Raw genomic sequence first — 26,188 nt, forward strand, 5'->3', positions numbered from 1 at the left:
TAAAATGCCCCCAGAGAGGGAATTTATGGGAGGTTTACTCTTGGTCTCCTTCCTGGTAGGAAAAGCTGCACTAAAGAGGGAATTCCTGCCTCCTTCCCCTCTGACAACTGTTGCCTGTTAGAGGTCAAGGCATAATTACATACGGTTTTGAGACACAGATCTGTACATTAAATGCTGTATTATTGACAGTTTACACATCTAGATTTATGAATGAGAGGGAAGTGGGTCATGGACCATCATGATTGAAAAGGAAGCTTATCTCCTAAGGACTTGTGACCCTTGATAAGATTAAAAAGGAGGTCTGATTAATGCTGATACAGAACACACAACACTAATGCAGAAGCCCAAACTGGGAAAGACATGTTTAAATTTTTCTCATCTTGCCAGAAAACAGGAATTTCATTTAATCTGTACTTGCCTTTTAAACTCTAATTTATGTATATTTTTGTTTTTTCCCTATCTTCCTTCATCAGAATGTATTTGCCACAAAGGCAGGATTTCCCCCCCCCCTCATTTCTGCATTCTTTGTTCTGTTCACAGCACCAAGGACTTTACCAGGCATGAGGTTGGCACTCAATGCCATTCAATTTGTCAGTGAATTCCCTGTTCAAGTCCCTTTTCTCTTTGTACATTTATTCATGCATTCATTCAGCACACATTTATGGAGTAATCACACAGTGCTGGCTGCTGCTGTAGGCAGTGGTAAGGGACCACAGACAGGCACCCCATCCTCAGAAAGTTTCCATTTGGGTCCCTTGGGGTATTGGAACCAGCTGATATCAGCACTCAGTTCAGTTCAGTTCAGTCACTCAGTTGTGTCCGACTCTTTGCGACCCCATAAATCGCAGCACGCCAGACCTCCCTGTCTATTACCAACTGCCAGAGTCTACCCAAACCCATGTCCATTGAGTCAGTGATGCCATCCAACCATCTCATCCTCTGTTGTCCCCTTCTCCTGCCCTCAATCTTTCCCAGCATCAGGGTCTTTTCAAATGAGTCAGCTCTTCGCATCAGATGGCCAAAGTACTTGAGTTTCGGCTTCAACATCAGTCCTTCCAATGAACACCCAGGACTGATCTCCTTTAGGATGGACTGGTTGGATCTCCTTGCAGTCCAAGGGACTCTCAAGAGTCTTCTCCAACACCACAGTTCAAAAGCAGTTCAAAAACAGTTCGGCGCTCAGCTTTCTTCACAGTCCAACTCTCACATCCATACACGACTTCTGGAAAAAGCATAGCCTTGACTAGACGGACCTTTGTTGGCAATGTCTCTACTTTCTAATATGCTGTCTAGGTTGGTCATAACTTTCCTTCCAAGGAGTAAGCGTCTTTTAATTTCATGGCTGCAATCACCATCTGCAGTGATTTTGGAGCCCCCCAAAATAAAGTCAGCCACTGTTTCCCCATCTATTTGCCATGAATTGATGGGACCGGATGCCATGATCTTAGTTTTCTGAATGTTGAGCTTTAAGCCAATTTTTTCACTCTCCTCTTTCACTTTCATCAAGAGGCTCTTTAGTTCTTCTTCACTTTCTGCCATAAGGATATCTGCACTCAAGGGCTGGCTGATAAACTTTCAGTAATTTTGTTGTTGTTACACATAGCCATTATGTTAAATTAAGTAATCTCATTATATTAAACTATTAGGACAAAGAAGAACTACATTTACAAACTACATTTTAATGTAAAAAATATGCAAACTCACCATTCCCTATTACCTATCAACACATTTATTCTTTTACCTTTTTTAATTGAAGTATAGTTGATTTACAATATTTCAGGTGAAGAGCAAAGTGATTTATAGATACAGATATATGTGTGTGCGTGTATTGTAGGGTATCTCAAGATATTAAATATAGTTCCCCGTGCTACACAGTAGGTCCTTGTTGATCTACTATTTTGCTCTTGATGAGATGGGGTGCGTTCAGTTCAAGATGGTATGGCCCTGGACTCCTGTGCTCCTGAGGTTTTGGCATCTCTTGCATCCGGCAGCAAACAGCATCTCTTCCAGGAACCTCAGCACACGCTTGCTGGCCAAGTGGACTCTTCGCCTGTGTTTCCTCCCAGGAGGCGGCTTCCTAGGTCACCGCATGCTCTAAGAACAGCAATTTACCCACCTTCCAGCCTGCCCGCCTCCGCCAGGTTGTGAAAGACAGGAGGGCGGACCTCCTCTGGCTCAGCCTCCCTGAACCGTTGGATGCCTTGAAGGTGAGACGGAAGGCCGATTGATTGCTCGAACCTCCGCTGGCCTAGTCTGTGACGGCCGAGCCCTCGGGAATCGGCAGGGAATGCCTGGCGCGCGTAACCCGTAGGAGGCGCGTGGCTGTAGGGCCTGGGTTGCGGGCTGTAAGAGGAGCGTTGGCTGCTGGCGCCGGCAGGAGACAGAAGGGAGGGAGGGAGGAGGGCGGTCGGGCTGGCGGCGGAGCCCCAGGTGCACCTCCCAGGTGCGTATCCCAGGTGCGCACACGATCCCAGGGGAGGGCTGGCCTGGCAGAGCTTTAGCCTCAGGAGGTTCGGCGGCCGGAGCTGCGGGATCGCGGGGAGGCGGGGCGGAGGGTGGACAGATGCCCGCGACTCCCGGCGGCCCTTCTCATTACAGGCCTGTGCGGTAGGGATAGGCGTGCTCTGCCCCGGAGAAGTTACTCGTGCGGCGTTTTTAAACGAAGACCTCGCGTAGTTAGATGTCCCTTTTTAGGGTGGCTGATTTAGATCTTACAGAGGAGTCTTAGAACTTATCCCCGCGGCTGAGGGACACCTTGGGGTCGCATGGACAGCCGGAGGATGGCCTTGGGCTTTTCTTTCCAAGGCCAGAATCTATTCAAGGCCCCATCCCGTGAGATACTATCGTTGATCGTTTCTCGCCTCTGTTGTTGAATTCATAAATATGTTCTTAATCCACATGTTTTGTTTCATAGGAAGAAGAAACTAAATGAATAAAATGAAGTCCAATAGGATCCCATTTTTTATGATTTCGAATCAGGGAAGTAAAAGTAAACCACTGGTATCTTTCCCAGGTCTTACTTTGTGTTTTACTACTTGAAACAAACACTCAGCTTTGCTTTTTTTTTTCCTTGGCTGCCCATTGGGGCATGCAGGGGCTCCCAGTTCCCAGACCAGGGATCGAACCTGGGCCCCTTGCAGTGCAAGTACAGAATCCAAACCACTGGACACCAGGGAAGTCCCCACCCAGCTTTCCTAACAATACTCATGATGTCTGTAGGCAAATCCTCCAAAAAAAGGCCTCGTACAAGTTTATCAAGCAGCAAAACTAAAAAAAATGAATCTAACTCTATTATTTCGTTTTTTAACAATGCACCCCCTGCTAAACTTGCCTGCCCTGTTTGTAGTAAGATGGTGCCAAGATATGACCTGAACCGGCACCTTGATGAAATGTGTGCTGACCACGATGACGTGACTCCAGGTGGCCCCAGGCACGTCAGCTTAAGTTCAAACGTGCCCACCATAGATTTGACCAATATTGCCTTAGAAGATATAACGCCGGAGAGGTCGTCACCATCAACGATAAATTTAACCCCTGGCCAAAGTGATTCAGCAAAAATGGGCAAAAAACAGCAGACCAGCCCCTACTTTAAAAGTAAAGGTGACTCGGTGTGCAGAAATCAAGACGAGCTGAGACATCATAATGTGAAAGTCATTTCTCTGGGAAGCCTGTCCTCTAAATTGTCCAGAAGATACATAAAGGCTAAAAGATCCCTGAATCAGAATGAGGAGTTCACTAATCAGAGTCTACAGAGGTCCTCATGCACAAGGGTTAAGAGCCTGGTTGATCAGCATTTGGAGGTGGAGGGCCAGGATGCACTTTTGGAGAACAGCTCTCAAAAGGAGAATGTGTTTACTGGTGATTCTCAGGAGGAGCTGAGTGCTCCAGCACATACAGTGGAAGGCACTAAGGTGGAGGAAGCTGAAGGCCAGACAGCTGCCCAGGAATGTGAGCAATCAGCCCTAACCCCCACCTGCACAGGTGATGCGCCTCTGTTGTTTTCATCAGATTTAATTCTCGGGCATAGAAAGCCTGCTTCTGAGGACCATCTTGCGAAGCAGGAGAGTATCAAAGGAGTAGATGGTGAAGTTACTGAAAAATGTGAGACAGGTCATTCTGAAGAGGTGAAAATGACTATTGTTTCAGAAGTGACAAATCAGGGCTCACATCGGGAGGCAAAACCTCCGAGTTCCACACTTGGTGCTTCTATACAGACCAACAGCCAAACTCTTCCTTCAGAACCTGACAGTGGCTTAGAGGATGAAATCACTCATCAGATGCCTTTGGAGAAGAGGTCAAGCTGTGATGTGTCCTGGGTCACAAGTCCAGAACTGCCAGACCATCCTTACTACCTTCGGAGTTTCCTGGTGGTACTGAAAGCCGTGTTCGAGAATGAAGAAGACAGGATGCTCTTTGATGAACATGAGAAGGGCATTGTAACTAAATTTCATCAGTTATCAGGTATCTTGAGCCTGTTTGCTTTCGAGGCTTTGTTTGCCATTTGCTGCCCTGAGTTGGTCTGGGATGTGATAGGCAGAAACCTGATGACACTGAGGAATAGTGGTTTGGGGAGCCCCCTGGGAGTACTCAGGGGACTCAGAGCCAGTGATGGTGTTCAGCTCAACAACAATGTGCCTTTAAAAAGAGATAAGATTTGGGGCCAGGTGATGCCTGCTTCTGCACTGTCATCCTTATAAACTGTACTTGGCTTGTAATGGAAGCAGTTGTTTGTCATTTATATGTATATTTGATGGTTGTAAAACAGCGTTTCCCAGATTAGGGGGAAAAGAATAGTGTGACTTAGAAAAGCATACCTTGCATTTCAGGCATGTAATCAAGCTTGCTGCTGTATTTGGTGGATTTGTTGTTTTTGCGGGCCATTTCCTCAAAAATGAAAATAAAATACAGGCAAATGAACAAACCAAGGGATACTGAGGCATATTTTTTTTCTCCAATAACATTTTAGTTGCCTGGACTCTGCCTTTTAAAGTAAAGGTTTGCAGGAAATGGTAGCTTTCAAGCTAAATTGGTACATTAATTTTTTTGCTTTTTTAATTTTATAAATTGGTACGTTTAAAAACATACATAAATTCCTTGGCAGCCAGCTATGTGGCTCAAAGCAAATAGCACAGGTTTAGAGCAAGAGCTCCGCACTCCCCACTGCCCCATCTCCACCCGCCATCAGCTGCTCATCCAAAGGACCTTGATGGCTATGTGCACATGAGTCCCTCTCAAGCAGGAAAAGCTTCCTTGGGGGCCATGCTGACCACTAGTAATAGTAGTAGGTCTGACTCCCTGTCCAGTTACAAAAAAGAAATCCTGAACGTTACCAATAACGGGTAAAAGAAGAAATTCAGTTTTACGTTCACAGTGTAACTGTGGCCCTGCTTGTGTGAGTGACACCCCATCGACTCTTGTGTCCAGGGTGGTCACAGATCTTTGGTTGGTGTACGAGTGTTTATTGAAGTAGTTAGTAACCCTGGGCTGTGGTGTGATTGAGAAGTAGGAACAGTTTCCTAGTGTAAGCTCTGCAGATTCTTACGGGCTGCCCTCCACAGAGAATCATCTTTAGTGTCTCTGTTGTGAAAATAGCTACTGTGAATCAATTTTGCCTCTTTCAAGAGAAAAGGGAAATAACTGTAGAAAATTTAATAAATAAGGTCGTATCATTTTATTTTCTAAATTTTTGGCCATACCATGCAGCATACAGGATGTTAGTTCCCTGACTAAAGATGGAATCAGTGCCTCCTGCATTGGGAGAGCAGATTCCTAACCACTGGATGGCCAGGGACGTCCCAAGACCACTCTAGAGTTGGAAACTGAAAGATAATTTGGGTAATAGGAAAACTTGAGACCAGGTTAATTAAATAGCTTGGTGGAGATCACTGAGTTAGAAATGGCCATTCTACCAAAGCCAGACTTTTTTTGAAAAATCCTTTTTAGATGATTTTCAGCCTAAAATAGAATATTGCATATGAAACCAAAAGCAGAGAACAGAATAACTGGAACTCTCAGTGAGGGGGGCGGGGTGTGTTTCTCTTGAGGGACTAGAAATGTTGGTTAGAAAGTGGGGAGCCTGGATCTTACACTTTTATTTTTCATTATTTTTTAAGATATATATATATTTAAATAGATGGTATTATTTCATGTTTAATTTTATTTATTTAATTTTGGCCGTACCACACAAGCATGTGGGATCTTAGTTCCTTGACTAGGGACCCTGCAGTGGATGGGCAGATTCTTAACCACTGGACCACCAAGGAAGTCCTTTAGGTTTTTAAATGGCTAGTTATTATTACCAACTTGGAATGGTTTATACACTCATCTCTTTAATCTTTTCACTGGCTTTGGGAGGATGGTGTTACTGGCCCTCACTCCCACTTTTCATAACAGAAGAGAAGAGGGAACCTTACTTCCAAAGACTGTCACAAAGGCTGTGTGTCCTCTTGCTCCTCCTGTCCTGCACGCAGGCCAAGGAGACATTCCTATGGGACTTTGTATTTGAAATAAGTTCTGTCTTCCAAAGGAAGAAAATGATATTCTTGGAAGATCAGTTGAGTCAGCCTATGTGTATTTGTAACAGCATGTTTTACTCACTTTGGTTTACAAAAGGGAGTAATAGCGTATGTGGTTTTCGAGAAGAAATAGAATGTTTTTCACTGATGATCTTAACTTTGTCACAGCCAATGGTCAGAAGTTATACGTAAGACTTTTTCAACGTAAATTCAGCTGGATTAAGGTGAACAAACTGGACTATGAAGAGATCTCTGCTGACTTAACCCCCGTGGTTGGAGAGCTGACACATGCAGGCTTCCTGCAGACAGGTACGGTTTGTCCAGGGGAACCAAAGTGGAAACACGGTGAAGGGAGTTTCTGGAAAATGAGGGTGGTACTAGTTTCATGTCATCTCCTGATTGGTGCCTGAGAAATAGTGACTGTGTGTGCATCTTTTAAATTGGTTTTTTTGGTTGTTTTTTAAAAAATTTATTTGGCTGTGTTGGGTCTTTGTTGTGGCATGTAAGATCTTTGTTCCCTGATGAGGGATCAAACCCAGGCCACCTGCACTGGGAGCTCAGAGTTAACCACTGAACCACCAGGGAAATCCCTAAATTGAGTTGTTAATCTTAGGACAACAAATAAGCTTTCTTCTTAAAGTATCAATAAAAACTGGAAAATAATAAACTTATTTAAAGTACTTTTTTTTTTTTTTAATATTTCAGAATCTGAGTTGCAGGAGCTCCCTGAGGTGCTGGAGCTTCTTTCTGCTCCAGAACTGAAAGCCCTGGCAAAGACCTTCCACCTGGCGAGTGCCCATGGGCAGAAGCAGCAGCTGGTGGACGCGTTCCTCAGATTAGCCAAGCAGCCTTCAGTCTGTACTTGGGGCCGGAACCAGCCTGGCATTGGCGCAGTGATCCTGAAAAGGTTTTGTGGCTCTTTTTAAAAAATCATTTTATTTATTTATTTATTAACACCAAAAACATTTTGCATTGGGGTGTGGTCAGTTAACAATGTTGTGGTAGTTTCAGGTGAACAGCGAAGGAACTTGTTACAGTAAGAACATTTGAGTTGTTGGTTGGGCTTCTGTAGTGGCTCAGTGGTAAAGAATCTGCCTGCAATGCAAGAGGCCTGGGTTCCATCCCTGGGTCAGGAAGATCCTCTGGAAAAAGAAGTGGCAAATCACTCTGGTATTCATACCTGGAGAATTCCATGGTAGAGGAGCCTACAGGCTACAGTACATGGGGGTCACAAAGAGCTAGACATGACTGAACGACTAACACACACACACACACACACACAGCACATATTAAGGTCTTAAAACGGATGGTACGTGTTTCCAGATTGTGATTTTCAATTGCTGCCAGACTGAAAAGGCAGAGAACCGTAATGATCAGGTCTGGATTCTTTCTTGGGTTAGCTTTTGTAATTCTTGTCATACCACACTGATTTCAAGGACAAGAAAAACCAAGAGGCAAGAGGTTAGAGGCACTAGGCCCTTGGCATATTCTAGTATTTTATTACTCAAGAAAAATGCAGTTTTAACTACTCTCCTTAACAAGAGTTAAACATGAACTGTCCAGCCAAATTTTAATTTCAGTAGACTTTTTATTGAAACATAATCTGTCAGCAATAATATGCAATTTCTCTTGAGTTGAAACATAAAAATTTACCAGAAGCTGTGGATGGTTTCTTTTGTCCTTATAAAAGCTCCTGAACAGTTTCAGGTTGGGAAAGATCATAAAAATCTCAGAATTTATTTCTTATGCCCATGTTATGTCTAAAGTATAACCATATCAACCTTAGTCTGGGAATCCATTTTTCAGAGTTGTTGAAAACGAGATGAGATAGTGCTTTTGGCAAACAGTTTAAAGCAACATCATTGTTATTTTATATAATATGTGTGTGTGTGTAACTTTGAGCTGTTAACGTGCCAAGAGCCCATCCTTATTGGGAAGATACTACAAATATTAATCTTAGTAAAACACAGGTATAAATAAGGCATACATTATTAAGAAAAATGTGACTGTCAACACTTCAAAAAGTTTATACTGTAGATTTTCCAAAAGTATTTAACTAGATTATGTATTTATAGTTAATTGACTTATGGGTATAAGATCCTCATCCCTGTGGTTAAATGTCTTCTAAGTCTTTAATTTTATTTCTTAAGTATTTCATGGTATTCATGTATATAATATTTTAAAAAGTAAGTGAATACTAAATTAGCTGTTTCTTAGTGTAAGCACTGAGCATGTAGGAACAGAAATGGAAGAATTAAGATGAACATTTTTTATCACTGACATGAGAATTATAGAAAAATGAGAATCTTAGGACTATTTTTTAATATATATAACTTTATTTATTTATTTACTTTCGGCTGTGCTGGGTCTTCACTGCCGTGCAGACTTCTCTCCAGCTGCGGTGAGCAGGGCTGCTCTGATTGTGGTGTGAGGGCTCCTCATTGCAGTGGCTTCTCTTGCTGTGGAGCACGGGCTTCAGTAGTTGCAGCTCCCAGGCTCTAGAGCACAGGCTCAGTTAATGGCGGATGGGCTTAGCTGCTCGGTGGCATGTAGGATCTTCCTGGAGCAGGGATCAAACCTGTGTCTCCTTCATTGGCAGGCGGATTCTTAACCACTGAGCCACCAGGGAAGCCCGTTAAGACTATTTTAGTTTTTTTACTAAAATCACTATCCTTTAAAAGCTTTTTTAATTGAAGTATAGTTGACATATTAGTTTCAGCTGTGCAGCATAGTGATTCAGTATTTGTACAGATTATACTCCCTTCAAGTTTATTACAAAATGATGACTGTATTTCCCTGTGCTGTGCAGTATGTCCTTGTTGCTTATCTATTTCATATAGGGTAGTTCATCTCTCTTACTCTTCTGTCTGTGTCACCTCTCCCTGCTTCCTTCTCCTTGCTGATAACCACTAGTTTATTTTTTCTAGCTGTGAATTTATTTCTCTTTTGTTATATACATTCATTTGTTTTGTTTTTGAGAGTCCACAAAGAAGTGATAACATGTAGTATTTGTCTTTGACTTGTTTTACTAAGGGTAAAACTCTCTAGATCCCTCCACATTGTTAAAAATGGAAGAATTCTTTTTTTATGGCTAATACTCCATTACATAGCACACCTTTATCACTTTGTCTATTGACGGACAGTGTCCTTTATTTCTTCATTAAGCTGTGGAGCCCAGGAGTGGAACCTGAGTCTCTGATGGCTCCACATGAAGGTAATACCTGGTTACCTTCCTCTGCAGAAAAAGCATCCTTATTTGCACTCTCTGAATCCTTCTGGATAGTGGCTATGTGTTTAGTCACACTGAATGTTTCCTTCTGCAACTTGGAGTCCCAGTCCACTGGACATGCTCGAGACTCTGCGTGGGGTGGAAGGCTGGGGGTGCTGTCAGGCTCTGTGGCTGTGTGGTCCTCATGTAGATGGTGGTGAGGTGGGAACCCTATCCCTGTGTCTTTGAAACTGTGCTGGGGGCATTGATCTCTGGACACCCCAGGGAGCCAGCTTAGTTTTTGGTTTCATAGCTTCTGGGCTGGTTAGGAAGGGTGAGGTCCTCCACTAGACTCCAGCTCTCACTGGGGGACCTTGACCTCCAGGCATGCCTGGCATCATCTGGAGGCATTCTTGTTGTGACTGAGGTGGGTAGTAGGTGCCACTGACATTTAGTGAGTAGAGGCTAGGAACACAGCTGAGCATCATCTAATGCACAGAATGGGCACCTTGCCCCTACCTCAGCCCCCAGAAAAGAATTCACGGCCCAGATGTCAATAGAGAAACCCTGTTGTGCATGGTGTCCAGGTTGTTAGAGCCAGAAAGCCTTGATTGTGACCTGCTGCCTGACCAAGAGCCTTTGATAATGACATTCTAAATAAATACCTGTGGGGCTTCCCTGGTGGCTCAGTGGTAAAAAATCCATCTGCCAATGTAGGAGATGTGGTTTCAATCCCTGGTCTGGGAGGATCCCACATGCTGCCGGCAACTAAGCCTGTGTGCCACAACTGAGCCTGTGCTCTAGAGCCCAGGGCTGCAACTACTGAGCCCACTCACCCTAGAGCCTGTGCCCTGCAACAAGAGAAACCACTGTAATGAGAAGCCTGCGCAGCACAACTAGAGTGTAGTGCCCACTTGCTGCAACTAGAGAAAAGCCTGCACACAGCAACAAAGACCCAGCACTGCCATAAATAAAGAAATCAAGTTATTTTAAATAAATAAATATCTGTTATTTAATCTAAATTGTCCCTGGAGTCAAGAATTGAGAGTTGCTAATGTCAAACAGGTAACACTTTGTGTTTCTCTGGTATTTCACGTGTTTGGGACCAGCGTAAACCTTACCCTGCTCTTTTATTGAGGCAAACACTATGTGAAGTCATCTGCAGGTTTAATTTCATTGAATCTTCACCATGTTCCAAGGTGGGGCTCTGAGCTCCAGAGAGGTTAACTAATGCTTTAACATCACACAGCCGGAGGCCAGAGGTTTGCTTCAGGCTTGGAATAATGAATGCTGTTTAGCTTGAAATAATCTATAAAATCTGATGTCCAAATGCTTACAGACCAGCAAGTCTCTTCTATACTGTGTATTTTTCAGAGCTAAAGATGTGGCGGGACGTTCCCTGAGAGTCTCTCGAGGCCCTCGGGCGGTATTTTCCCGGGCCCTGCTGCTCTTCTCATTGAGCGACATGGTGGAAGATGAGGAGGCCGCCTGTGGGGGCCAGGGTCAGCTCTCCACTGTGCTGCTGGTCAACCTGGGCCGCTTGGAGTTCCCCAGGTACACCGTCAATCGAAAGACCCTGATCTTCCAGGACAGGGATGATCTCATTAGGTAAGAGAGTGGTTGCTCACTGTAACATCTGTGTATTTTTAAATTTATGCAGAAGGATCTATTATTGTTTTTTGCCATCCACAAGAGAAACATTGCTCAAAACCATTTTTTAAGTTTTTGCTTCCTGTTTAGTTTTTTACTCACTTGTATACTTTTCTAGGACTGTGAGAATGTAGAAATGCAGTTTGATTAAGGCTGCCAAAACTCATGAGTTTTGAGTTAGAGCTACACAGTTTTCCCCTGGTTTATATTCCCAAATAGCTTTAGCAGGGGGAGCATTTTTTAAATATAGACATTTGAACAAACCTGCCTTGTGAGTATGTTGTTGGCATGAACAAGGCTGAATATCTTCCTGGTAATGATGCTTAAAATAAAGCTAATAACTAACTTGTGGACCATATACCAGAATCATGCAGACAATAGAAGTTTTCATGAATCTGTCTTGATCCATGGATTTAGCCAGTGCTAAGCAAAAGTGGATTTTGATTAAAAAAAAAATTGCATAGATGTTGCAGGTTTATGATTCAAAGTTAGCTGAAATGGTTTCTGATATTTGATTTTAGGAAAGATGTTTAAGTGTTGTCTAGTATGTGCTTTAAAAAATAAGCTATTGAAATGATTGGATCAAAATAGAGTCAATATAAACTGATTTTAGCCCATTTTGCCTTAGTTATTAGGAAGGTCAATATCTTATTTGTATTCAGTAGGAATAACTTTTTCAGTCAGATCTTCTAATTAGAATGTTTTCTCCAATTCCACTTTTCATTGCCTTAGAGCTGTCCAGTTGAGTATTAAAAGAGAGCTAGATGGAAGCGTGTATGAGCAAATCTTTACACTTAGAGGATTCTGTTTTTCGCTTATTTGACAGTTTCTGCACACAGTGCTAGAGTGTGCTTTTCTCTCAAGGGTGAGTCCAGAGCACAGTGACTGTGCACTCGGTGTTACAGAACTATGGGGCCCATGTCTTTGTTTTGATATCTAAAGACACGCCGAGAAGCTGTCTGTCTTCAGTTACATAAGTTCAGAACATTTCAGCATCGCCATCTCCCAGATACTGTCCCTGAAGTTGTTTTTGAAAATCCCAAATAATTCTCTTAGCTTGGGCAGTATCCCTCTGGCCATCTCTGACTTAGTGAGTAAATGACCAAACCTACACTTCCGTATAATCCTGAGATTGGTTACATGTTGTCATAGTTGCTCCCAGATTGTTGAATGGATGACTGAGTGAGTAGGCACCAAAGGTCAGGGAGGAAGAGCTGGTCAGTGTTGCATCATGTAATGGGACATGTGATGTGATGGTAAGGTTGTGTGTCTTCATCTTTCTGGCTGGGAGGCCTGTATGAACACTTCTAGGCTATTCGTGGAGTAATAGTCAAATGAATCCTGAGATAAAACGTAACCCTTGTGTTTTCAAAAGCAGATCTGAATGTGTTGGGTGGGATGTGGGGATGTGAGGTTCTGTACGTCAGTGCTCATCCCGCCCTGAAACCTGAATGTCGTGGTTTCCCGCCTGTCCCCCCTCAGGTATGCGGTGGCCGCGCACACGCTGAATGACATCTCCACGGCGATGGCCAGCGGGGCCTGGGAGGAGGCTAGGGAGCTCGCTCGGTGTGCAAAGCAGGACTGGGATGGACTGAAAGACCACCCGTCCCTGAGGTGAGGTGGTTCTCTGGTGCCTGTGAGGGTTACCGACTGACCTAGTTGTTCTAACTGCGTAAGATCATCTTTTTCATGAGGAACATGCTCCTTTTGTTCCGTGGTGAGGCCAGCGTGTGTAGTTGAACTTCCTCCTCACTTTGCATGGAGTCAAAAGTATTGGGTGAGTAGCAGGGAGTGTCTGAAAGTTTGGGGTGATTTTTATACCCCCAGTCTGTCTGTGGCAGACAATGGCTTGCCACCTGCAGGGGCACTGGCCCATCTGGGGTTTGGTCAGCTGAATTACAACCCTGGGGGAAGCCTGGCCGCAGGACAGAAGCTGTCTTCTGGTGGAAATTCCAGGAGCTGTTGTTTTGAACAAGAAAATGAATCATACCTTAAAAAAAAAAAAAAGAAAATTAAATTGAACATTTACTTCAAGAGTTCAGAGTACACAGCACATGATCCTTCATTCTTTTTGGTTTAATAAATGTTCAACGTGTTTCATAGGGTTAAGAAACTTTTTCCTTCCTTAGTACAAAGTGATAAGAAAAATTAGTAGTATTGGATATCTCTTTCAGAAAAACATTTAGGACAAAAGTCTACACAGAAATAATACAAACTTAAAAACCATAGCTAAGAAAATAGCCTTTACTGTTAAGAAAAACAACTGAATATTTTCTCTGTGTTTTGTTTGGGAGTAATTTAGATAGAGTGAGGCATTTACTTACAGGCCTTTGTAGGAAGCAGACAACTAGTGTGTACAATGAGTGTTAGCCCGTGATGTGCATGGACCCTGGGGGATTTTCTTAAGTAATTGGGCAAATGTGTAAACATTTCTCAGACTAAACAGGAAAACAAATGGTTAAAACAAGTTAATGGATGATTTTCTTGGTTTAAAAAAAAAGATAAGACCTCATGGCCGGGAAGTTGGGTTCCTGTAAGACAGAGGTCAGTAGCCTCTTGCGTGGAGGCCCAGTGGGGCAGCGGTCAGGCTCGCCAGTGAATGGGCAGGACTGGCCCAGTGCAGGTGTATTCTCCGACACCAAAATGTGTGTTTCTTGTAATTTTCACGTGCCACACGGTTTTTCTCCTTTTGACTTCTTTTAGCTATTTATAAACATGGAAACCACACTGGACTTGTATTAAAATCAGGTGGAGGCCCTGAGTCTGGCCTGGGGGCTGGCGTCTGCTGACCTCTGGCTCTCATTTCACATTGCCATCTGGTGACTTCAAGCAGGTGGCCATGAGAACATATATTTGTGGTGTAAAAAACTGCACACGACAGGCAGTGTTCAGAATGTATCTTCTTAGAATAAAGAAATTCAGTCTGCTTTGTCACCTCTTCAGTTCAGTTCAGTTCAGTCGCTCAACCGTGTCTGACTCTTTGCAACCCCATGGACTGCAGCACACCAGGCTTCCCTGTCCATCACCAACTCCAGGAGCTTGCTCAAACTCATGTCCATTGAGTCAGCGATGCCATCCAACCATCTCAGTCTCTGTTGTCCCCTTCTCCTTTTGCTTTCAATCTTGCCCAGCATCAGGGTCTTTTCCACTGAGTCAGTTCTTCCTATCAGGTGGCCAAAGTATTGGAGCTTCAGCTTCAGCATCAGTCCTTCCGATGAATATTCAGGACTGATTTCCTTTAAGATTGACTGGTTGGATCTCCTTGCAGTCCAAGGGACTCTCAAGAGTCTTCTCCAACACCACAGTTCAAAAGCATTGAATCTTCAGCACTCAGCTTTCTTTATGATCCAACTCTCACACCCACACATGACTACTGGAAGAACCATAGCTTTGACTAGACAGACCTTTGTTGGGAAAGTAATGTCTCCGCTTTTTAATATGCTGCCTAGGTTGGTCATAGCTTTTCTTCCAAAGAGCAAGTGTCCTTTAATTTCATGGCTGCAGTCACCATCTGCAGTGGTTTTGGAACCCAAGAAAATAAAGTCTCTCACTGTTTCCATTGTTTCCCCATCTATTTGCCATGAAGTGATGGAACCAGATGCCATGATCTTCGTTCTTTGAATGTTGAGCTTTAAGCCAACTTTTTCACTCTCCTCTTTCAGTTTCATCAAGAGGTTCTTTAGTTCTTCTTCACTTTCTGCCATAAGGGTGATGTCATCTGTGTATCTGAGATTATTGATATTTCTCATGGCAGTCTTGATTCCAACTTCTGCTTCATCCAGCCCAGCATTTCACATGATGTACTCTGCATATAAGTTAAATAAGCAGGGTGACAATATACAGGCTTGACGTACTCCTTTCACAATTTGGAACTAGTCTGTTGTTCCACATCTGGTTCTAACTGTTGCTTCTTGACCTGCATACAGATTTCTCAAGAGGCAGGTAAGGTGGTCTGGTATTCCCATCTATTAAGAATTTTCCACAGTTTGTTGTGATCCACACAGTCAATGTAGCAAAAGTGTAGTCAATGAAGCAAAAGTAGATGTTTTTCTGGAATTCCCTTGCTTTTTCTATGGTCCAGCGGATGTTGGCAATTTGATCTCTGGTTCCTCTGCCTTTTCTAAATCACCTCTTAGGATTGTCTTACAGTAAACACACCGAACCGCTAAACTGCTGGTGGACATCTTCGTTTTAGGTACCACGAGAATTTACCACTCTTCCTCCGGTGTTTTACTGTTGGGTGGGTTTACACGAGGATTTTGTCCCGAAACGTTGAAATACTGCAGAGACTTCACCTGTACGAGGTGAGTGCACCAGCCCTCTGCCCCTGGCTCTTGACTTCTCCCACTAATGTGGTCTGCTGAACTGAGCTGCTGTCAGAGCCCCTGTGTGATGGGGAGGGTCTCCCCACATCCCTGAGGTGAAAGCCTCACCTCTGCTCAAGTTCCCAGGACAGCAGTCACGGACAGTAACCTACAACCTAAGTCTGGAAATAACCTACAATCAGGAGTGAGGGCTCTGGTCATGCCCCTGCTCATACTCAGAGCTGTGAGGTTGCTGGGCTCAGCTTCTGCTGTGCAGACACTTCTATATTGAAACTCAGTGTCTTACAAAGAGGCTGTGCTAGAGCTGGGCTTCCTCACCTGGGTCCATGGACCCTGGGCAGCTCCGTGGGACTGGCTTCAGCAGAGTCTGTGGACCTGCAGGTGCATCTCTGGGGTTTGTGCATTTTTCTCAGGAGAATCATTAGATTCTTCAAAGAGATTCAGGAACCACAAAAGATGAGCATGAGACATGAGCTATGAACATGGACCACAAAGTCCGCCTGTTGAGGTGGGGTCTTTGGGTGGAGACCCTGCCTCATAACTGTCCAGCCCCCTCCCCGATTCCTCGCACCTTTGGCCGTGTGGCCAGCTGGGTTCCCAGGAGCATGTGGACCTGCAGCCCAGCTGCTGCTCCTGCCTAGAGCCTGGCCCCGTGTGGCCTGTGCTGCTGACCTGGTGCACAGAGAGTGCCATGTGGTGTCACAGCTGCATCCACATGAGGTGGCAGGGGCCCTGCTGAGAAGTGGGCATGCCTCTGGAGCTCAGGCCACTCTCGGGGGATGTCCCAGGGCCCCCTCCTGGCAGTCTCAGGTCCTGGGCCTTATTTTAGAGTGCCAAGGATGCTGATATCCTTTGCCAGTTTTCCTGGCAACTCAGTGTAACAGCGGCCTTAGCGTGCAGGAGTCTAATGCACTTCCCTTCTTGTTGCCGGTGTAGGAAGCTGTGAAGGAGCTTGAAAATCTGTTGTCCCAGGACGTGTACTGTTCCGACAGCAGGGGCCGGTGGTGGGACCGGCTGGCCCTTAACTTACACCAGCACCTGAAGCGCCTGGAGCCAGTACGTAGCTGCTAAGGCCACCAACCTTTCTTCAGCTTCGCATACATTTAAACAGTAAAGCAAACTGTTAATACCTTAAGAGTCTAAATGTTGTTAGGGCGTTGATTTCTTTCTTTCTTTTTAAGTTTATATTTTATATTGGACTATAGTTGATTTAAAGCATTGATTTCTTACATATCCCTCTTTCTCTGTGTTCTGCCAACCCCACAAATAGGGGTGTGAGCACAGGGTGACCGTGGGTTCAGCAGGTGGATCATGTCAGGAGCTGGAGAGTTAGGTGTCCCTCACCTCACACAGGTGCGCTCTCTGGTTTGGAAACAGTGATTTTATTCACTCACTGCCCAGGGCCTCCTGGTAGAAAGACGGGTGAAGACGTGGCGTCTGGCTCTACAGGGTGGCCACCATCCCGTCTGGGCGCTGCCCTCTCTGGTAGGGACTTTGAGTCTGAGAACAATGTCGGCTGCCATCCACTGTGGCCAGCAGGGCAGGGCCTCACGAGGCAGCAACAGTAGCCCTCTGTGTGGCCGCCTGTGGTCCCCTGTCCCACTTACCCCGTGTCTCTGTCCAGTGGAGGGCACTGCTGCCCTGGGAGTTTTTATTCTTCTAGTGGCAGGTCACATGAATCCAGTGATAGAGGGTTGGAAAAGTTGACTCTGGGCCTGGACGATGACACGCTCCATTTACTCCCTGAAACTAAAAGGCGCCTTGTCCCCTCAAGTGTTTCAAGCCAGAGAAAACTGTTCTTCTCCTGGAGGTGGGCATGGTGCTCCCTGCCCAGCGTCAGGAGAGGCCCCTGCTGGCCCCCACCTAGTGTGGACAGAGGGCGTGTGCACACTGCCTCTCTCTCTCCCTGAAATAAAACTTCAGAGGAGTTTATAGACTTTCCCGTCATTCAGGTCTGCTGAGAGGACTATTCATTAATGCTCAGAGGTTATTTTTGACGTTGATAGAGCGTTGTTTTTTTTTTTAGCCTTTTCCTAGAGGTCTTCCTGGCCACTCATAACCTGTGATTTTGTCACCATTCCTTCCCTCTGTATGTCAGTTTCCAGGGCAGGCAACAGCCAGCCTAGCAGAGGCTCATGTCCGCAGTTACCCAGCAGTCAGTCTGGCCAGGCTGAGCCCAAGGCTACCCCTCCCTACAGCCAGCCCGGCTCCGTTAGGGCTGCAGGGCAGCCAGCAGGGCCTCATTCTCTCTGCTGGATTCCTCTGGGCCGCTACACTCTGATGGTCTGATCTTCACTGACTTCTGGGCTTTTTTGTTCTTGTTACTTTTTATTTATTGCAGTAATTATATATAACAACAACAAAAAAAAACCTTGCCATTTTAATCACCTCTAGGTATATAGTTCAGTGGCATTAATTATATAGCTGATCCTAGACTAACTCAGAGGTTAGAGGTTCTGACCACCCCCCCACCCCCAAATGGTCAAAAATCCACATATAATTTTGCAGTTGGCCTGAGCACCCCTTGGGGCCCCGAGCATCCCTACCCCAGGTCTCTATCCCCAGTCTCCTCTGTCTCCTGAGGCAGTGTGTCCACACGTGTGACCAGGACGTGGTGTTGGGAACATGACTGCTCCTGCCCCACACCTTTGCCTCAGGGTCTGTGCTCCATCTATGCGTTGAAGGTGTCTGTGTGAGATGTACAGGAATAATGTCCTTGTCCCTGGAGGGTGGCTCTGTCTACTGCTAATTAGCAAAAGGAATGATTAATTGATGGTGGGGTTTCCATCCCATGAAATGGGGGTGCCGCTGCCTGGGCCTTACTAACACTGACAGTGCCATGCTCTCCACAGGCTGTCCAGTGCATCGCTGCAGGCCTGGCGGATCCTCATGTCCGGACAGGCCACCGCCTGGCACTGTACCAAAGGGCCGCACGCCTGCGTGCCTCTCCCAGCGGCCAGAAGTACATGCATCTCCTCCGCCAGCTCCCAGAGGTCACCGTGGAGGACGTCAGACATGTGCGTGAATATCCTGGGGGCACTGTGGGTGCATTTCAGGGGTTTTTCCTGAACGCAGCCTTAGAGCGGTTTCCAGCACACATTTCTCATAGACTCAGAAAGCCCTCTGGTTTGCTGTGGGCAGTGACCCAGCCTTGTTCCGACCTCAGCCTGGCATCGAGGTGTCAAAGAGGCCTGGTCAGCAGGGGCTGTGACTCTACCCCTGAGTCAGCAGCTCACAACCCTGCCAGGCCTCCTGCCCGCAGCCCAGTCAGGACCCTGAAGAGCAGCTCAGAGCAGCGCTCCTGGGCACCAGGTGATGACCTGCCCACATCTTCAAGACCAACCCGGTGCTGCACTAAGGACAGGTGGCCTTTCGAGGGCAGAGGAGAGTTTGTTTGGGGCTTCAGGGCTGGAGCAGGAGTGGGGCTAACAGCTGTTCCTCACCCCCCACCCACCCAGGTGACCGTCACAGGCCGGCTGTGCCCACAGCGTGGATCAGGGAAGTCTGTCTTCGTGCTGGAGGCTGGGGGGGCCTCCCCTGCCACTGTCCTGTGCTCCGTGGAGGAGCTGGCACTGGCCCATTATAGACACTGCGGCTTTGACCAGGGTAACTGGGCCATGTGGCCACGCTGGGGGGTGTCGTCACTCTATCCTGTCCCTGTGGGAGGCCCTAGAGGGCACAGGAGAGAATTTTATCACCCCAGTTCATCAGGGCCATGTGCTTCCTCATGTCCAGTGTTCACACCTGCCACCATGAGGGTGGTGTGTTCTGGTAGGGACATGAGGAGCAAGGGTGGCTGGATTGCTCTTAGAGATCTTGGGTCAGGCAGGTGGACAGGATTGGAGAGGACCACAAGATGCTGCCCATAGCCAGCCGCTCAGAGGTACTGCAGTGTGTGGAGGAGCACCGGGGTCTCGGGTGGGGGCATCAGGTGTGCCAAAGGGCCATGAGGGGCCCACTGGGAGCGGCCCCAGCCCTGGCGACCCTGCTTCACTGTTCACACGGCCTGGAACTGGGCTGGGCCTCTCTGAGGTCACCACCCCATCTTATAGTCTGGATGTGGGGTGGGGATAGGGGGTCTGGACTGGGTGGTCTCTGATGTGGAAGTTTTCTGTAAAACCCCGAGTCCTAAACCCCGGCACTGTGTGGTGTCCAGGTCGAGGCAGAGGAGTGCTGTGGAAGGAGGCGAATGGGGTCAGAGGCAAAGGCTCCTGGGCGCCCACCCTCCCCCGTCAGACCTCCTGTTTGTTTTTAAACATGTCCCTTAGGTTTTTCCACTCTGAAACATGCATTTGAATTTTGTCATAATTACTAAGACTTTCATCCTTAAGCAAGGCTTCTGTATATAAGCAATCTAATGTTAAGAAGATGAGCAGGGAATGGCATGAAAACAGCCTTTGCCTTTGAATCTAAAATATTTTTGCTAGTTTCTTCAACTTGAGCTGGCAGTAGGATATGGTGGTGTCTTTGGAGAGCAGAAGAGATGGATTTTTCTCGTGTGTGCCTTGTCTCAGGGATCCATGGGGAGGGGTCCACCTTCAGCACCCTGTTTGGCCTCCTGCTGTGGGACATCATCTTCATGGACGGGGTGCCAGATGCCTTCAGAAATGCCTATCAGGTAACGCTGGCCACGTTCAGACTGCAGAGCCTCTGCACACACACGTGAGTCACTCCCACCCTGGGACCCTGAGGTTGCTGCCCCGGAAACCTGCCCCCAGTTATACTCTTCTGGATCCTAGTGCTAATTTCACTCTAAGAATGGCTTTTAATTTTTAAATCTGATTCATAGAATTTAAAATGTAAGCTACTTTACTGGAATCATTCCTCTTGAAACTTTTCGTGTCAGTGTCTTCGGCTTCACCCTGGTGGGGCCCATGTACACTCATGTGCTTTGTCATACATGTCTGCTAAGAGCTCCACTGTGTGTGCATGTTCAGTCGCTCAGTCCTGTCCGACTCTCTGCGTCCCCATCGACTGTAACCTGCCATGGAATTTTCCAGGCAAGAATACTGGCATCTATTGCCATTCTTTCCTTCCGGGGATCTTCCTGACCCAGGGATTGAACCTGTGTTTCCTGCATTGGCAGGTGGATTCTTTACTACGGCACCACCTGGAAAGTCCAAGAGCTCCACCAGTTTAACCTAAGAACTCTTTTAGCAAATTGTACTTGTCTTTGCAAATTAGTTCTCTAAAAAATCAGTGTCATAAATTGCTTTTATATCAGGTTACTTGGGTGATTTTTATATATCTTTTGAGAAAAAGCCTGAGTCCACTTCATCAGAGTGGTCAGTTTCCAGATTTGATGGGCATTGGCTCCTCTGATGACCCCAGCCTCCCAGGCTTAGTGTGAGCTGGTTCTCCCTGCACACAGGCGGCCCCGCTGGACCTCTGCACAGACAGTTTCTTCGAGAGCAGGGCATCAGCCATGGAAGCCCGGCTGCAGCAGATCCACAGCGCCCCCGAGGAGAGCTTGCGGGCCTGGGTGGCAGCTGTGTGGCAGGCCCAGGAAGGCAGGGTGTCCTCCCTGGTCAGCTGGGATCGCTTCTCTTCTCTGCAGCAAGCCCAGGTGAGAGTCTGCAGCGGGGGTTCGCTCAGGAAGTGCCTCCAATGTGGGTTTCCTTTTGGCAGTTGTAACAAAAGACAAGTATGCACACATTCACATATATGTGTGCCTGTATGTATGCACACACCCATGTACCTGTGTGTATGTTATACCTGTTCATGTATATATGCAAGTACACGCATACATGTGTGTCTGTGCATGTGCTTGTCGTACCCCTGCCCACAGGCCTCTGTTCCTGAAGGGACAGTCCCAAGTATGAACAAGCCCCAGTTATGCCTTCAGCCTGTTTGGTTGGCAGCCCCCTTGGCCTGGCCTGTGGCCCCTGGAGGGAGGACACTCTCCCTGTCCTGTGACCAGTGGCCTCCATGGGCCGCTGTTGCATCCCAAGTGCTCACCCCAAATCCTCTCTTCTTAGCTGCTCCTTGGATGTTCCTGACTGGGTGAAAGCTTGGTAACTGACCATGGAGAACGCATCCCCAGAGGCTGGGGTGCCAGCACCAGGGGCAGAAGGGCGCTTGGTGTCCTAGGACCCCATATCTACTGAATTGACACATGGGGTCTCCCCCGTCTCAGCATCACTGGGGGCTCCAGGGTCTCCATCCCAGGGGAGGGCTGACCGTCCCTGTATCTTCTGTCCAGGATCTTGTGTCCTGCCTGGGGGGCTCCATCCTCAGTGGCGTGTGCCGCCGCCTGGCCATGGACTTCCGGCACTGCCGAGGGGGCCTCCCTGACCTGGTTGTGTGGAGCTCCCAGAGTCATCACGTCAAGGTCAGTTGAGCTAGAGCAGAAAGTCATGTTTGTAATTTTATGATCAACTTAAAGGCCACAATCCAGGCATTTCTTGCTTGGTGATTGACAAGATTGAATCCCTCAAGAGCTGCTGGACTGAGGGCTAGGATTGTTCGGTGGCTGCTGGTAGAGGCGTCCACGGTGCTGACACCTGGGCCTCTCCCCATGCGGCAGCCTATTTCATCCGAGCAGGTGTGGGAGAAGGGCCAGGCTGTAAGCAGGACGGAAGTCAGTCTCTTTTTATCAGCTGAGCTGGCAGCGACAAACCATTGCTTGCGCTGTGTCCACTGTTGGAAGCAGGGCAAGGGCAGGGACTCTGCAGGTGTGAGCACCAAGGGGCCGGGATGGCTGGGGGTGATTTTTCTAAGCTCCGAGAGTGAGTGCCTGCTTATGTGCTGTAGGCTGGCCGCCACCCTTTCCTTACCTGGTCTCATCCTGCCTGTCACAGGCTAGTGGTTTTCTTAAACTACTGAATTTTGAGATGAAAAGAAAAATTATGGTACAGGTTCTTTATCAGATACATTTCATTCAGTGTGTGACTTGACTTTTCATTGTCTAAATAGTGTATTGAACAGTTGAAGTATTAAGTTTTGATAAAGTCCAGCTCATCTGTTCTCTCTGGGTCATGTTTCTGGTGTCATGTGACACTTCTGAGTACAGTTGTGGATTTGGGTATTTTTCCTTTCGGTTTTGTCAATGTCTGCTTTATATATATTGTGAGGCTTTATTATTCAACATATAAACTTAGGATTTTCATGTCTCTAAACTTGTTTTTATATGAGTTTCTTATATTCTGTAGGAAGCATATATATGGGTCTTACTTTTAATCTAATCTGACAGCCTGTGCTCTTAATTTGTTAGTATTTGGAATATTACATTTAATGTGATTATTCATATCTGGCTTTAAACCTTTCATTTGTTTTTTGTCTCAGTTCTTCATTTTGTCTGAGGTTGCATTTTATCCTCTGTTGGCTTGTTAGCTCTGACTCTTCATGTGTTTTAAGTGGTTGGAGTTGTGTTTACAGTGTGTACTTAAACTTACCTACTTTCAAGTGATGTTGTACCAGTCCACATAGAATATAAAGAACCCTACAACAGTATATCTCCTCTCTCAGCCCTTGTGCTGTGTTCATACATTATGCCTTGACATGTTATAAACCCTAGAACACATTATTTTGCTTTCTACAGTGGACTAATGAGCCTTTATAGTTACTCATATAGATACAAATTCTAATGGTTATTCCTTTATATAGATTCAGATTTCCATGTACTATCATTCTCTTCCTGACAGAACTTCCTTTCACATTTCTTGCAATGGAAGTGTGCTAATAATGAATTATTTAGGTTTTATATATTTTAAGACTTTAAGTTTTCATTTTTGAAAGATAGTTTTTCCTAGGCAAAGAATTGGCACCCCACTCCAGTACTTGTGCCTGGAAAATTCCATGGACAGAGGAGCCTGGTAGGCTGCAGTCCTTCACTTTCACTATTCACTTTCATGCACTGGAGAAGGAAATGGCAACCCACTCCAGTGTTCTTGCCTGGAGAATCCCAGGGACGGGGGAGCCTGGTGGGCTGCCGTCTATGGGGTCACACAGAGTCGGACACGACTGAAGCGACTTAGCAGCAGCAGCAGCAGGCAAAGGATTCTTTTTTCAATGCCTTAAAATATTTGTCCACTGTCATCTAGCTTGTATTGTTTCTAGTGAGAAGTCTGTAGTCTCTCCCCTCTGGCTTTGGACAATTCTGGCTGCTTTATTAGATCCCCCTGCCCTGCCTTTTTTTTTTTTTTCCAAACTTATATGCAATTTATGTTTCTTAGAGTCGTGTTCTTTAGGGGTCTGTACTTGGGAGTTCACCGAGCTTCTTGGATCTTTGGGTTTAAAATTTCCATCAACTTTGAAAAATTTTTTAGCCATTATCTCTTCAAATATTTTTTTCTCTCTGTTCTGCCCTTTGGGATCTCTATTAAGATCTCTCTAACTCCTGTTAGGCTGTGGAAATGCTTTATTAATTAAAAAAAAAAAAACTTTTGTAGTTCATGTTGGTAGTCTCCATCGCTGTGTTTTGAATTTTGGTGCTCTGTGGTAGACAACACTGACGCAGTTCTGGTTCCATGGAGCTGATGTGTGGTGAGCAGTTTTATCTTACGACACACATCGTAAACAAGTGCACAGGAAAGGGAAGGACCCTTCTAGAAATGAATCTGAGCTGAGCATTGAGGGGGAAGGTGTCAGACACGTGAAGAGCAGGGAGACATGTCCTAGGTGGTAGGACTGGCAAGCATGGGCAAGGGCCCTGGCTTGCACGGGGAAGACACCAGGCCACACGGTTTTGTGGGTCCTGGCAAGGAGCTTGGGTCTAATCGCAGACACAACAAAAAAGTGATTGAGGGGTGCTGAGCAGGAGAGTAACAGTGCTGTGTGTGCTGGAAAACTATTTCAGCTGCCATATTACGTATGAACCCATTTCCTAATTCTCTGTGGAGGACAGTCTGGTTTCTAAGAATAGGGGACTTTCTCACTGAATTCATATGTACATGTTTAGTTGTTACAGACATGTAAGTACAGCAGTGCAGCTGGGCAAGCCTTCTAAATAAATGGTCGTTAGTGGGAACTGCCACAGCCCACCTGAATAGCCCTTCTGTCTCCCAGCTGGTGGAAGTGAAGGGACCCCATGACCGGCTGTCACAGAAGCAGATGATCTGGCTGGATGAGCTGCGCCGGCTGGGGGCGGATGTGGAGGTTTGCCACGTGGCTGCAGTCGGGGCCAGGAGCAGGGGTCCCGACTGAGAGCCGAGGGCTCGGAGGCATCTAAGACCATTAGAGCGTAGAATGTCACTACATCCTATTTAATTTTGGTTTTGTTATTGTCATAATAAACCTGGCACCTTAAGGATTCATCATCGTACAGTGTCTGTATCACCAACCTCAGTGATTGGCTTCAGGACACTTACCAATCCCACACATTAGTAAAGAACTTCCAAAAAGGTCAGAACCTTCGTGGCTATTTCAGGAGCTGGATGCATTATGTTATTAAGTTATCTTTACAGAAAACTGGAAAACTGCAAAACAAGATGATTCACAGCTTTCAGTCTTTTATGAAAGCAGCATACACAATGTTTCTTTCTAAAAAATATATTAGATTCTTGAATTTATATATGTTTTCTGATTTCTCTGATTTCTTTAAGAATTAAGAAACACATTGTCATCAAGTGCCTTTTGGGCCTATCACCATGGAGAGGGACACTTGCTACCAAAGGCATTTAGCTGTCCCTTTCTGTCTTGACCCTTGGGTATGTCCCCGATGACTGAGGCAGTCTCCCACACTGGCAGAACTTGCTTTAATGTGAGAACACGCTGGCAGAACGCGCTTTAGCACTACTGTTTAGTGCAGATGCAAGGTCTGGAGCAGCCCTGGGTCGAGCAGGTCTGTCAGCACCATCCTTCCAGCAGTGCTCACTTTGGGTCTCAGTCGCATTCCAGCGATTCTCACAGATTTCAGACTTCTCTGTTATTATATTTGTTATGGTTTGACTTGCAGAAGGTTCAGATGATGGTTAGTATATTTCAGCAGCAAAGTATTTTAAAATATTTAAAGGTTTGTACACTTCTAGATATAATGCACGTTTAACAGACTATAGTGTACTGGAAGCATTACTTTTACATGTACTCAGAAACCAGAAAATTCACATGACTTGCAGACTGTGATGACACTCACTTTACTGTGGTTATGTGGAACCAACCTGCAGTGTCTCCAAGGTGTGCAGAGCCCTGGGCAGGGTGGGGAGGGGATGGACACAGGAAGGGACTGGTCAGGATGGGAGGCCTGGGCAGCTTGGCCAGGATCCTGCTCCCACAGACCTGATCCCTGATCTTCTTAAGGAAATATCACTCACCGGCTTTTTAATGTATACAGTGCAAGGCCGAGTTAGGGCCTGGTCCATGAACCCCCATGGCTGTGATGACAGCCAGTTGTGAACTGAGGTTTAGAGCAGGCAGAGCAGCAGGGATGAGACACAAGCACAGCTAGAAGAGAACATCCCACCTCTCACATCAATAACAAAGGCAACCATTTCTATGGACATTTTATTAGCACTCAGCACTTCCTTCACATTCATCACTGCTGGAAAACAGAA

The 26,188-nt window shown here is 46.1% G+C and overlaps 1 protein-coding gene across 3 annotated transcripts; it reads left to right on the forward strand.

Moving 5' to 3' along the window:
- Positions 1-2,300: 2,300 nt before the first annotated feature.
- On the forward strand, positions 2,301-25,206 carry FAN1 (FANCD2 and FANCI associated nuclease 1). 3 transcript variants are annotated; one of them, XM_005221870.5, is made up of 14 exons: positions 2,301-2,456; positions 2,915-4,461; positions 6,684-6,824; positions 7,221-7,422; positions 11,098-11,331; positions 12,856-12,987; positions 15,569-15,677; positions 16,635-16,754; positions 18,551-18,715; positions 19,157-19,304; positions 20,213-20,316; positions 21,070-21,264; positions 21,901-22,029; positions 24,705-24,950. In XM_005221870.5, exons 2-14 carry the CDS (start codon positions 3,207-3,209, stop codon positions 24,840-24,842), a joined length of 3,072 nt encoding a protein of 1,023 aa, XP_005221927.1. In that variant the 5' UTR covers positions 2,301-2,456; positions 2,915-3,206; the 3' UTR covers positions 24,843-24,950. The 3 variants fall into 3 exon arrangements, with proteins under 3 accessions (XP_005221927.1, XP_005221928.1, NP_001158142.1); XM_005221871.5 differs by having other exon boundaries at positions 2,301-2,443; positions 20,213-20,360; NM_001164670.1 differs by having other exon boundaries at positions 2,311-2,443; positions 24,705-25,206.
- The last annotated feature ends 982 nt before the right edge of the window (positions 25,207-26,188 follow it).

Source organism: Bos taurus, chromosome 21, assembly GCF_002263795.3.
Source record: "Bos taurus isolate L1 Dominette 01449 registration number 42190680 breed Hereford chromosome 21, ARS-UCD2.0, whole genome shotgun sequence".
Classification (NCBI taxonomy): domain Eukaryota; kingdom Metazoa; phylum Chordata; class Mammalia; order Artiodactyla; family Bovidae; genus Bos; species Bos taurus.